The sequence below is a fragment of the Esox lucius genome, chromosome 5 (assembly GCF_011004845.1).
Source record: "Esox lucius isolate fEsoLuc1 chromosome 5, fEsoLuc1.pri, whole genome shotgun sequence".
NCBI lineage: Eukaryota > Metazoa > Chordata > Actinopteri > Esociformes > Esocidae > Esox > Esox lucius.
The window spans coordinates 19061862-19076557 of record NC_047573.1 but is presented as its reverse complement, the minus strand read 5'-3'; the positions used below and the strand labels follow the sequence as shown (position 1 = coordinate 19076557).

Below are 14696 nucleotides of genomic sequence, written 5' to 3'. Positions count from 1 at the left end.
TTGTCCCTGTGAACGTTTTAACTGTAAAAGCTCTAACACTGTTTTGTCATTTATGTGTCTGCTAGGTGGCCCTGAGGATCAGACCCCTTAGCGATTCAGAGCGAGAAGAGAACGCCACCATAGTGGCCCACAGAGTGGACGACCAGGTGAGGTCACCCGGCATGTGGTTCTGGGAGTGTTTATGTCTGTCTGGGTGTATGAGTGTGTGCCTGCTTGAGTTCTTGCGAAGAGAATGCCAGCGTTTCTGTGCAGGTTTGCGGGGGCCTCTCTTTCAGGCCTCTCCAGCATCCTGTCACCACATGCTTCACATCTTAGTTTCTGTAGGCGCACTCAGCACAGTGTACTGGAGCTGGTCCAAAAAGACCACTGTGGGTGTCTGTGTGTCTGCTAACGTGTGTGTGTGTGTGTTCATCCATGATTATCTGAGTGAGTCAGTCAGTCATTCAGTCAGATGACTAAATTCTATTTAATGTGCCTGTGTGCGTGCGTGCGTGTGTGCGTGCGTGCGAGAGATGCTTCAGGATGGCTTTCGTTTTTTGCTTTCATCCCTGGGTGTGACTCAGTTGTTTGTTAGAGCTTAGTGACTGACCTCTGAAGGTGGGAAGAAGGAATTGAATCTTCGTGAATGTTTGTGTCCTTGGAAATCTTGCAAGGTGCAAACTAATGTTTATCATTAGCATTGTTATCATTAATATTGTTGTAACTGTAGCATTGGAGGAAACTGCATGTGTAAAACAGCCACTATTTGAGAGCCTTGATTTAGTCCATTTATCCGTTATGTGTTATATGGAGCTGCAGGGAAAGGCAGTGTTCCCACATGGTCCACAAGGAGGATATTTACCTGGAGCCAATTAGAAGCCTCCAGGTGTTTTTCTTTCACATACTCACCACTTAGGTCCCACTTAGGGTTGCTGGTGTGTGTGTGTGTGTGTGTGTGTGTGTGTGTGTGTGTGTGTGTGTGTGTGTGTGTGTAATGGTGATAAGGAGAGTGAGAATGATGATGACGGTTATTGTGACAATGAGGTCATTCTTACTTACACTTACTGTAGCACATTGAGCTTATTCAAGTTACAGCAGGTGATTTTTTTGTTGGAAGAACCAACTGCAATTGGACTCAATTTTGGAAAGTTATTATAAATTATTTTGAGAATTTCTATGGTTCATCTAAGTCTGTCATCACCAATGTAGTTATGTATATCACATGCTATTTGTTACTTCTTAGACCCTGTTATGAACGTGACATATTTAATTCTTTTGTTTCCAATAAATTGGCACCCATTCCTTAAAAAAAAAAACTTGTTTTCACTTTGTCATTACGGGGTATTGTGTTTATATTGATGGCAGCGAATAAAACAATCTATTATAAATGAAGGAACAAAACAACAATGTGAAGAGAGTGAAGAGGTCTGAATGCTTCCCAAAGGTACTGTATTGCCTGCAATCAGATTGACTAACCCAGCACCTCCTCCTCCTCTCTGCCATGACATCACCAGGAGTAGGCAATGCCCAGTCCCAGTTGGTGGTGACACACGTCTGCCTTCTACAACGTACTAAAGTTCACAACAGCTCATCAATTCATACATGTATGTTCGGGAAAACAAGGTGGCGGCAATGTTCCTTTTCTCTATTCTGCGTTGTCAATTGTTACTATTTTCTCATTGGCACCAGCTGAATGAAACACAAGACCACCAATCAGCTGCGTTGATGATGTGCTGCGGTAACCCAAGGTGACTGTTGTTGTGATCTACATAGTTTAGCAGCCTAAACTGCGACTCTTACCTCAGCTGTCTGTGTTTACTGCGAAGGGCTTATGGACTCATTTCAGTCATTGTGGAGCGTATGGGAGATTGTAGACCTGCATGGTGTTTACTTGTCACCTGAGATAGGGCTTGTAGGCCAATGTGTTTCTATGTGTTGCTTTGACTGATGCTAATGAACGAGAGAGAGAGACCTATAGAAGCTCATTCCATTGAAAGGAACTGATATCAACAGGGAGTTATTGGAGTGCCATGCACAGAATTCTGCGCACACACACACACATGCACACACGAACGGGCGCGCTTACACAAGTGGCCTTTCCATGTTCAAACGTAGATACACTAAATGGCTGCCGGTTGAAGATTAAAGTGCTGTCCTGAATCTGATGGTGTTTGTCCAACGGGCACCATATGGTGTCCCCCCTCCCGCCCCCCAGGTAGGCTGAGACAGATTAGCCTGCTACAAATGGCCGGCTGGTGGTTACGTTTCCATTAACCCCCCCCCCCATTTCTCTGGGAATCGGGATGATTCAGCGGTGAGCGGCTGAGACAGAGAGGGGGTGGTGGTTTTTAGATGGAAGCTTAACTAAGCCACCTGTTACCATGTCTGGAGGTAGATCAGGTCTATAGCATAATCTGCTGCTGGCACTCCAGACTGGAGACCAGTTACAATGTAGAGAGGTCTTCTAAATGCCCACCGTGGTGATGTGAGGCTCTTACCGTTCAGGCTTTTCAGGTTTAATTGAGGATGTTCTTATCAAGAGTTATGTATTCTCATAACTTAGCAGAATACACAGGGCCACTTGAGGTACAAACATTTAGGAAATTCTGCATTATAAATGAAGCTTTCACCTTACTCTCTTGTCATTGGACTCAAATGGTATTCAGGCATTCTTTTCTTATTAGAAATACTTCAGTAAACTCGTCTATATATTCTCATAACTTAGCAGAATACACAGGGCCCACTTGAGGTATAAACATATAGTTTAGGAAATCCTACACTATAAATGAAGCATTTCATTTGCTGTTTTATATCAGTCACATCTAGCCAATTCTGCATCCCAAAATATGAATACAGTTATAGTTTTTTGGGTGTTCATGGATGCAGGGAGACAATCTCACCAATCCCCACATTCCCCAAGTGATGTCTGTTAATTTCCATTTGATTTGACAATGCGCATCCACTGATCCACAGTTTGCAACAGTTGGGTGTTTGACTAAAAAGCCCTTCTGTATTGCTTGTTTGAACTGTACACCATGCCCACTCCAAGGCGCATGAGTGTTTCAAGACTAATAGATTCTCTGACCAAGGCAAATTCATTTCAGAGCAAGTCATGCGAGGAGCTTGCGGCCTTCATTTATGCACCTGCTTTGCTGGGCTTTCAGTTTGTGACTGGTTGTTATTGTTTCATCTTGAAAGTACATCCCTGTAAAAACACAATTTAATCTAGCAGGCACAATAATCTAGCCACTGTTTTTGGAAATTAATCTCCAGATTAACTTGTTTCGGTATAATGGCTCTGGTCAGTTGTGTACAGTAGCAGCTGAAGGAGTCACATCAGGAGGCTGCTTCTTTAGCTAGCTAGCGACTGTTGCAGAATTTAGTGGTTTTAGTGGAATATAATCAACTTTGCGCGCTGGTTTGTAGCCTAGTTGTTCTCTTTCATTAAATGTGGAGTCAGACATGCTGGCTCATTTACGTTTGTATTGGAGAAATCGTGTGTGTGGGCGGTGGTGACGGTCAATGAATTCTACTGCTTACAGAGAAAATCAGTGCTTACAGAGAAGTCCTTATAACAGAGTCCACTTGACCTGCTTTTGTCATGCTATCAATCTGATCTGGAAGGCCTGGCAGCATTTCAAATTCTTAGCATAGTAAAATCATTTGCGACCTGGTTTAAAAAACAAAATTTCCACACCAAAGCTCCACCTAAAGCTGGTAAAGTCGGGTGGAACAGCTTGTTTGAGGCGGTGACATTCTATGCTGACCTTCTCCACTTCTATGAAAAGTTCATCCTTGCTGAGAAGTTGAGTGCCATTAATGTGACCGACACACTGGCGCTGCTCAACACTGAGGAGAACGCAGCCTTGCTAAAGGTGAAAATACATCTCTGAGGTTTGGTCCAAATTCTGCATGGCACTGACCATTCTAGAAGGCAACCACCGACTTACAACAGTATCTGCCTGAGACCTAATGGAGGACATGGTCTGCTACGTGACCTGTGGAACAGCCAAACCATGGACCTGTCAGCAACCTCCACAATGCCTTCAATTCAAACAATTTCAGAATGTTCTCTTTTAAACACTGGGACGTTGATCCTTACAAGGAATTGTACAAGAAACCTGTCAGAGCGTTTTTTAAATTCATTTTTCTACCACAGGTTTATACCGAAGCAGATTGAGGACTACATGTGTTGACAAAAAAACCTCACCCACCTGCCCTGTTGATTTCTGACTACAGGAGTTGTGCTTCACCTGATTCCTAAGAATTACAGAGGTTGCTGTACCCTTCATCTTATCATTACTGTTTGTGTGCCATCGGAGGACAAAGTGAAAGTTTTACAGTTATGTTTTACCGCTATTATTTCACACATTTCAATGTGTAGATGTCTAACACTAGTCAGCAAAAAAAGCCGTAGCCAGACCAAACACATACAGTTTGAACAATTTCAAGAGCAGTGTACATTTTTCAAAGACACCTTCTGCGTGTGGCGATGTTGCATAATAACATTCAGGTGTACAAACCATGGCAGTGTTTAAGTGAGAAGTAGGCATTGGTCTGCTGCCAAAGATAGGATATTTCATAAGCACCACACTGCCTACTCTACTTTAGGTTTGCCAGCATACAGTTCGGGCATAGAGTTGTCAGACCCATGTGCTGGGAGATGTTGGTAGAGCATGGTTGAGTTGGGTAGACTCAACCATGCTCTAGAAAATTTACTAAATATGGTGTAACAGAAAAGTGAGTTAAATGTCCTGTTAACACTGTGATTATCTTGGGTATCACTGTGACTATCTGATGTGGCCTGGTGTGGTTTGGTGTGAGCGGCAGAACCCTGAGAGGTAGTCAGATAGTTAGCATCTCCCGTAGCTTTAGGGCCAGTTAACAGGCAGTCTGGCTGGGCAGAGTTGTCACCCACACACAGGGAGCACACAGGAGAATGGTTTATAGGAAGGCCCTGTCCGTCACCATAGAGACCACCCGACAAGGTCAGGGCCATTGTTATTTTATTTTTTTCACTGCCGTAAGAGGGAGGATCTATCTGCTCTGTGAGAGCGGAGAGGAAGCGGGGTCGCTCTGCTGGGTATGTCTTCTGCCCTCCCAGGGCTCCCATTGGCTACACCGCCAAGATGTTCTTCTTTACGGGGTGGAGACTAAGGGAAGTGAGCACAGGAATTTCTGTTGTGTTTTGAAGGCTTTGGAGTGTGCATGTGGGACACTGTCACATGGAGAAAAATGCACCACTTAAAGTAATGTTGGTACATATAACGTACACAGAGCTCTTTTTACTTCCTTTTTTCCCCATTGGGCTCTGTTTTTGTATAGACGAAGTAACCTTGGCTAAAACCATTTGATATCACCTCTCTCTCTCTCTCTCTGTCTGTTGAGTGAAAAGAAAAATGGACACAATACATCTCATCATCTCGTGTTTAACTGCACTGTGTGGGAGAGTGTGGGAGAGTGTGGGAGAGTGTGGGAGAGTGTGAGAGAGTGTGAGAGAGTGTGAGAGAGTGTGAGAGAGTGTGAGAGAGTGTGAGAGAGTGTGAGAGAGTGTGAGAGAGTGTGAGAGAGTGTGAGAGAGTGTGGGAGAGTGTGGGAGAGTGTGAGAGAGTGTGAGAGAGTGTGAGAGAGTGTGGGAGAGTGTGGGAGAGTGAGAGTGTGAGAGTCAGGAAGAAACCAGTATATTACTGGTGCCAGATTTAGGAAAATGAAACAAAGAGCTACATTCACTGTACCCTGAGAAGTACTCCAGTCATGTACCTTTTAACACTCTGCCAAATTATCTCCTTTGTGCACGATTAAGTGCCCTGCCTTGAGCATTCTATATTGTGTTTCTGCTGCTTTTCTGAAAGGAGATTCGAATCACTCTACCTTTGGTGCTGTACAATAGCCAACCTGATTGAGCTAGAATTGTGGATTATAGCACCCCCTGGATAAGGAGGAAAGCCTGCTGTGAGGACGACCGAGATGGTAGTTAGCCGAGGCTGCTGCCTGCTGCTGATTTAATATGAATGAAAGAAACCAATTCTCATCCATCGTATTCACAGTGTTAATTTGAATCCTATAATTTCTTTCCTTCATAATGAAACTGCTGTTTCACTTGTTTGCCTTTGTCGCGTTGCCACCTAAAGACCTACACATGATTCTTGCTTTTTCACCGATCCTGAACTCAAAACGCAGATATAAGGCTTGTGTATTAATGATTCTCCTGCCACAGTTTCAGTTTTATTTTCAAAAATAAAATAGCCACACAATTGCCTTGTTTGTTTGCCAATGAATAGACTTAGACACTTTGTCCAAACAGTGTCTGAGGCTTTAACGAGACAGTTTGTTTGAATAGGTTTCTGGACAGGACAGGGAGAAAAGAAACCACAAACAAACCCCAGTGGTTTCTTTCTTCAGCCACAGACAAGATTTAATCTCAGTCAGTCCCCAGCCCACAGAGGCAGAGCCAGGAATGAGAATGAAGTGGCCATAAATGGCGACTCCGCTCCTGACTGGCCACTGACCGTGGAGGGAAGTGGTGATCACCGAGGCTTCAAAGAGGGAAAGGGTAGGAGACCCATCAGGTTGCATTGCAAGGAAGGGGCATGTTTTCTGTCATACACTGACCAAAACCCCCACTTGTCTGTCTAAAGGATGCTGAGGGAAAAACCGGCAACAAATAAAAGCCAAGACTTGGTCCTTCCTCTTGCAGACGCAGGGAACCACATGAATGTCTATGTGTGAGAACGGTTCCCTGCTTCCTTGCAGATCCGTTTATTAATGTAACGGCCAGTTTCCTAGTGGTTAGAGTGTCTGACCAGTTGCCAAAATGTTGCTAAATTGATACCCTGAGCCAGCTGGGAGAAAAAATAAATACACTGAGAGAGGCAGTTAACGGCACCCAGGTTGTTGCTGTAACTGAGAATGTGTTCTCAGTCTACTTACCAGGTAAAATAAGGCAGAAAATAACACACACCCCCCACACCTTAGTGACATTCAGTACACTGTCTGTTCAGTGTGTGTGTGCTGTATTGTGGGGGGTGTGATCTCTTGGCCACCCAGCCTTCTGGACAATGCTGTTACTGTGAAACTTCATCAGTGCATTGGGGCATTGTGTACGTTTGAGCTCTCTGCTGGACACGTAATACCTGTTACACAACCAGGAGCTAGGTCAGACACAGGCTCAGAACTGCACTGTCTTCATTGGTCTGCGGGTCTTCATTGCAATCTCTTAATTGGTCCATGGATCAGCCCTGTACTCTTATTGGCTGACCCTCAGCTCTCGGAGGAGGATCGTTCCCTCGCAACATGGATGCCTGGAGGGAGAATAGAGGTTGGGGGAGAGTGTTCTTGAATGCGCAGTGCCTATGAAAAACTCCATGCTTAAGGGTTGCATCCTAAGAACCTAGAGGGTCACCGGACTGTGAGGGGTGGCAAGTTGTTTGGTACTGTAGATCCAGCTTCAGAACATGGGCATGTGATTTACATTGGATTAGGTCATTATGGGTTGTGTGAATCGTATTGTATGTAGGCTGTGTTAGTTGCCACAGTGTATGAAGACAGTGGTGGCTGTGTTAGATGCTACAGTGTATGAAGACAGTGGTGGCTGTGTTAGATGCTACAGTGTATGATGACAGTGGTGGGTATATGCTGGGAACCGGTAGGAACACCAGTCCTTGGAAGTGAGGTGTGCTGGTCCATTAGGGATGAAAATGGAACAGGTCAGCACACTTTCATTAGAAGGACACTCTGCAGTCACACTTCATCACATAAGTGCACTTTGAAGCCGTCACTAAAAACAGTGGGGTATGAAGGAAACGTGTCATGGCCTGCTAATGGTGCCGACCTGCATTATGTCTGTTTTTGATTTAATCCTATTTGTAATACATATGTTGTGCTTATACACACTTTTTGTATTGAGGCTTGAAAAAGGCTTAGAAATGGTTAGAAATCTCATCCTTGATTTTCTCTTAAAAACAAATTTAACCCCTACAGAAATGTCTGTTTATTATTCACATAATACTGAATACAGGGGCCATTACAAACAAAATCCACTTCATCTGTTTCCCTGCAGGCTTACAAACCTGACTAATGAGATGTGTTCTCATAGCTAGACTGGGATGTGCTAATAGTCTGGTAAATGATCACAACAGGAGAGCCAGGTTAGGGTGACATGGAGACAGTGAGTAAGAACATTTTCCATGCTGCCAATGAGTTCTGCTTTCAGGAATGGAACACCTAGCTTACTAACTGCATCAAAGAGAGGCCATCCAAACCAATAGAGGCTTGCTGAAGTCAAGGTCTTGGAAAATAGTCTATTGGTTTTGAGTGTTTTGTTAGCTAAATGAAAGTTACAACAGTAACGTTTTACTCTAAATAATTTTGCTCTGTATAGTGGGCATGTAACCCTTGCTTTGGCATATACTATATACCCTATATTTTAACTAGATGGTCTCTTTAGAACCACCAGCTAACATGTCTACCCTTCCCATTGATATATTCATATAGCTGAAATTGAATAACCTTTGACACCATTTGTCAATGGCATGCAGTCATTCCATTTCATTACATTCTAGCCATTGAGCGGGCTCTCTTATTCAGAACCACTTATATGTCATGACTGCTGTATTCATATTTAAATATGGCCCCTGGCTGTCTTACCCATGGCAGAGACAGTCAGGAACCAAGACAGCATACTCAAAGATACATCCCAATTCTTTTAAGCAGACTGGAGGTGCCCTCACTCCTGCCCCCAGATTAAAAACCCTGGCCTGACCAACCATTCTGCTGATCTGAGGTCTGACTGCCTGACCAGCAGAAGCTTGGTGACATGTTTAGGTTAGGATGCTTCCTTTGGTCCTGGTCAAGCTCAGTCCATATGATCAGCTGCTATTTTAGTTTGTTGCACCATGGTGTTCTGTGCCTACCTCGTGTTCATGACCTCAGGGTAACCTCTGACCTCTAACACTTTGGCTGCTAGCCAGTCATGTGCCCCAAAAGTTAGATGTATGCTTGGCTCCATGGCCTGGAATGAGGAATTCTGTTCTTTGAGAAGTTTGTGTGTGTTTGGTGGTAGCCAAGTGTTTGGAAGTTAGTACTACAGCCAAGCAAACAGGGACTAGAAGTATTGTTGCTTGACAAGCTTTACTGAAACGATAAGAGATGTGCTGAGGAACCAGCGGGTCAGCCGTGATGGACTGTAGCATGTGTATAGTAGTGGGAGGGTTTAAGTGCTTTGCTTGAAGGTCTACACTAGACACAGTGTTCTCAAAGAGGATCACTTGAGAAAATACATTTTCCCATCTGAACTTGGATTCGAACCAGGCCTGATTGTAAACATGGGGTTGGGGTGGGCCCGGGGGAAGGGCTGTGTAATTGTTTTAGGTACTATTTTAAAAGGTAGGGCATCAGAAGTTTTCGGGAATGAGCAGGGTTCTGCTGGCCTAGCTTCAAAGGGAAGCTGATTCAGGATAGAGAGGAGCTTTGACTGGGCAGAAATTGAGTTGTAGGACATAGCCTGAAGGTAAAGAGGGGAACTTCCCCTTGCTGCTCTGTAGACAGTGACTATGGTGTTGTCATGGATTTTAACTGGATGGCAGTGCATTGGTGGAGTAGAGGGGTAATGCTGAAGAAATTGGGAAGGTTAAAACCAGGGTTTCTTACACAAAATAGCTTTTTTAGGGATATATTTGCTTTAAACACTTCCATTAAGAATGTTTGTAGACAGCTTTTTCACTTCATAAAATGTATACATAAAATATAAAGTCATGATTTACTGTCCAGGTAAAATGTAGCTTTTATGTTGATAAGAAATGCTCATATCAGACAATTATATTTACTTTTTAACATACATTGGAAACAAATAAAACAACATGAACCGGCTGTGTTACAAAAGTCTGAAAATGTTTGCGTTCACTGTAATGTCCTTGGGATGAGAACATCTGCTAAATTATGTTAAATGTACACAATTAGTATTAGTTTTCATGCAATAGATCCAGTAGATATGCTGTTGTAATGGTGCCAATACTGTACATGGAAGGATCAAATACAGGAATCACACACTATTCATAAAAGAAGACTTGAGGTTAACTCTATCATCTGTGTTAAGGAGCGGTAAATCTCTGGCCAGTTTTAGCATTTTGTTTCAGCTGTGTGGGTGACCTGGTGGTTTCAGTAATTCCAACGTTAATATCTGTAATACCAAATGCCAAGCCGACCTCACTTAGGTCTGTTAGGTTAACAACTTGTGTAAAATACACCCAGATACCCCATTATGCTGAAGATGGCATTGTCACCCTGTAAAACTTCAGTGTTCTAATATGTTACCTGTAGACTGCATAATCAAATGTAGAGACGCCCCATTTCTTCCTCAATGAAAAGTAGCATATGCCCGAAGCTTCAGTTTCTTTTCCCAACCAATAATGTATATCTGTGTGTTGTATACATTAGTCTGTATGAGAAACAATCCACAGTGACAAAGAAAGTGAATGAGAGAGTGCATTGACCCGTTTCGCTGCTGTTGTCCTCTGACCTCTGTCCATCTTTTTTTGTCAGTCTTCAGTCAGTGATCGTACTTTCAGTGCCAGGTCAGGTCTTTGATGGTAACACACACACTGATCCTGTTTCAGGTCTGTGATCTCGCACAACCCTCAACGCTGGCTACGCTCTCTGTTGATCTTGCGGACACACACACACACACACACACACACACACGGACACGCGTACGTGGTCACACGCATACACACAAACACATGACCACGAACACATGACCACACACGCACAGAGTAGACCGGTTACATAAACCTAGGGAAGGGTCAATAGACTGAGGTAAAATATACAGTACTGGTGCTGCAATTAAGTCCCATGTATCAGGTATGCAGATGGTACACCTCGGCTGCCCCCTCTGACGTAAAGCTCCTGAAATGGGAGACGCCATTGTTGGGGAACAGGGTGGAGGTCAGCTGAAGGACGGTGTTCTTTCTTGGACATTCTGAAAGAGCAGCTGAAAGGGCGTCCTGGTTAAGGTCCTGGTTGGTCAGAGCCGACTGCTTGTTCCATGCTTTGTTTTTTCTTACTGGTCGTCTTCAGACAGGCGGCACACAGGCAGCGTGGCTGAAGTTATCACGTCACAGGGGTCACGGTTTGATTTAGTGGTGGGTCCCAAATAGCCCACTGCGTTTAGTTCACCCAGGCTACAGCATGGGCCCTGGTCAAGAGTAGCTCGCTAGGCGGGGGAGAAGGGTGCCGTTTGTGAGTCGGGTCTGTATTCTAGAAGGAGGGGAAGGTGATACGGACAGGCACGTCTGTCATGTCATTGTGTGGACGGTGCAGTGAGCCACGTCATTACCTCTGGTGAAACCCTACGTGGGTGAAAGTGGGGCACTCCGTCTGCTCCAACCAGCCCTGCCGTGCCGGCCGTAGGGCGCGTGTTGGCTCGGGTGAAAGGTGTGCCGGGGCTTGCCGCCTCTCACAGACCCACTGACTTAAGACATCTGCTGGCCCGGAGTGTTCTTCTGAAAGGCCCATGAAGCACGCAGGCGGCCCTGAGCAGTCCAGCAGAACTCACTGCGCCCCAACCCCGGTGTGAGCCTGCAACAGGGTGTGTGTCCTGGTCTGCATGAGGGTCACATCACCAGCCTGGGCTTCAACCAGGGGTCCTCTGCATGCGTTGACGGTCCTCTGCTTATGCAGCCTGGTCTTATGCCCTTGCGCTAGAGTGCACAACCGACTTGTTAGTCATTTCACAACATGCCTGTGTGTCTGTGTGTGTGTCTGCTAAAGAGGGTCGGAGCGGGATGTCTTTCCATGCTCCCCGCCCTGCTGCCACGACAACCGTGCTGTCGTCAAGGGACTTGGGATAACTGGGAAGGTGTATCTCGGGAAACATAAAAAAACAGTCACTCATTCAAAACCAGGCAGACACACCGTCATACACACTCACACCAACACACAACACACACACACTCAGACAGACAGAACACATTTAGAGAGATGCAGACACACATACTCCATCACGTAAACCACTTTAATGTCTTTCCACAATGCACTGGCCTGACCTATAGACAGCCCCTAAAACATACAAATGTACATGCATACAATACATTGGCAAGCACTGTGATAAGAACAAGAATGGCATGTATGTGCTTCAGAAGAAATCTTGATTTTGACAGCCCTGAGTCCCCTGGCAGTTGTTTAGATTTAGCAGGTCCATAAACATAAATAGGATTCCATGAAATTGCAGAAAGGAAAAAAAGCATTATATGCCCATTTTCAGAATCAATTGGGAGCCCGATCTATTGTTGGATTAGGGCATAAACTAGAGAGCAGCTGGGTGACGGTGACTTTTGGTGCTTGTTACACACACCTCACCTCTCCACTGTTCCACATCTTGGCACCCGATAGTAGAACCAGAAACAGAGGCATGTGAAACATCAACCAGGCCTTGAATTATGAATCTGGTGTACGGTGCTGGTGATCAGAGAGCCAATGGAATGGATGGCCAAGTAAACAGAAAACATCGATCCAGTTAGCTGAATTACCAACCAAACAGCAAGCAGCGCTCCAGTTAGCCGAATTACCAACCAAACAGCAAGTAGCACTTCAATCAGTTAGGTCACCGTTTCTCAAACTCAGGTCCACAGACTTGCTGGTTCATGGAGGAATTTCTACCAGTCCATGGCAAATCCCTCATGATATAGTCCCACTGATTGCATTGACACTTAGCCAGCATTACGCATGTAACAGATGTCCTCTATTTACCAGGCATGCATATACAGAGTACTTTTGATTTTGTAAGAGACTGAAGCAAAAGCACAATTCAAAGCAATGGAAGTCTTCTCTTCTATTTGTATTTGATGATCTTATCTGACATTTTCATGAATTTGCCAGTACTACTGGATACCACCAAAGAGCTAAATCTTTCAGATTAGAATTTTGTTTATTGACTTGTTTGTTTATTATTATTATTATTATTGGAGTGTCCTAAATGCCAAATATTCTCTTTAATCAACATAATTGTATTCAATAGCCAACAATGTGTCCTGGAATAGGGAATGACTGTGGAACTGTGGACTAGTGGGCCCTGTTTATCATGGTTGGATGTGGCCTCCACGCCAACAGGCATATAAGTAACACCATCCAACTAATTGGTTTCATGTCGGTACATGAACAGGCTGTCATTTCTTTTTTACTTCCAGACAGGTGCTGGTTGAGGACAAGGTTATACATATTTAAAAGGCTTTGTTTTTCCCCCAGTGTCTTAATTCACGCTCTAGATGTTTGTTTTGTTAGCAGCATTAGCGTTGATTCTAGTCTGCTTCGTACTGTGAAATTCATGCAACATCAATGTGCTGTTGATGTCTGCTGTAGTGGGGAGTTTGAATTTTGGTATACAGATATACAGAGCACTTTTAAAATGAATTATTATAATTTCTCTAATGTCAGTCACTGGCCTGTGCTAGGTAAAGGTTAGTAGCTCCATGCATTTTTCCCTGTGCTGTCAGAAAGAGGGGTAAACGCTATGCCATGTCAACAGACTTTAGTTTCGTCTCTGCAAGGGGTCTGGATCCAAGCTCCTCCCAGAACACTTAAAACCATCTGATTGGTATCAGAGACCGATTTTGTTGACCAGAACCAGAACACATGTCGGAAAAGGTGTCATTCACTTCAATAGTATGATTGGTTAGAAATTCTCTAATTACTTGTGACTTTTGAGATAGGGGTCTTTGACAGAAATATGTGAACAATATTGAAATATGCAAATGAAAATGTCCCATTCCCCTCCCCCATCACCGTTACCCATCTTTCCTCCATCTACTTTACCCATGCTTCCCCCATCAAAGTTTAGCCATCCTTCCTCTATCTATATTACTGATGCTTCACCCATCACCATTACCTATGCCTCCCCCTCCACATTACCTATGCTTCTCCCTTCACATTACTTACCCTTCACCCTTCACATTACCTATGTCTCCCCCACCACATTACCTATGCTTCTCCCTTCACATTACCTACCCTTCACCCTCCACATTACCTATGCTTCCCCCTTCACATAACCTACGTGTCCACCTCCACATTACCTATGCTTCCACCTCCACATTACCCATGCTTCCACCTCTACATTACCTATGCATCCCCCTCCACATTACCCATGCGTCCCCCTCCACATTACCCATGCTTCCCCCTCCACATTACCCATGCTTCCACCTCCACATTACCTATGCTTCCACCTCCACATTACCCATGCTTCCACCTCTACATTACCTATGCTTCCCCCTCCACATTACCTATGCGTCCCCCTCCACATTACCCATGCTTCCCCCTCCACATTACCTTTGCTTGCCACTCCATATTACCCATGCTTCCTCCATCTAAGATTACTTATGTTAAATGTTATCTAACAGTTGAATGTGTTGTTAGGTTAGTATAATTTACCAGTCTATTGAACAAAAACGTTTTAAAGCGGCTGGTACAGGAGCTGTAGTCATTGATTCAGTTGGACTGTGTGCTCTGCCACAGAACAGTGCTGTATCAGTTCCCCTATTGCTTTTGTTACCCGTGTATGTTCAGACCAACACTGCATTGCATGGGTAACATTTGATTGAGTTTGTGTTAAGGCTTATCTGTTGTGTATATGCTATTATGCGTGGTGACCAGTTGGTTTGTTTGTGATCTGGTTGCTGTGCTGCACCTGTCCTACGCTTCATGGACTGAAGAGAATTAAGTGGAGGAGT

The 14696-nt window shown here is 44.3% G+C and overlaps 1 protein-coding gene across 1 annotated transcript in view; it reads left to right on the top strand.

Annotated features, from left to right (window-relative positions):
* The window catches only part of kif19 (kinesin family member 19), a 36208-nt gene that overhangs the window by 3585 nt on the left and 17927 nt on the right, over positions 1–14696 (top strand). The window contains exon 2 of the mRNA XM_010888640.3: positions 66–146. Within this exon, the coding sequence (XP_010886942.1) occupies positions 66–146 (81 nt within the window). The remainder of the gene's footprint in view (positions 1–65; positions 147–14696) is intronic.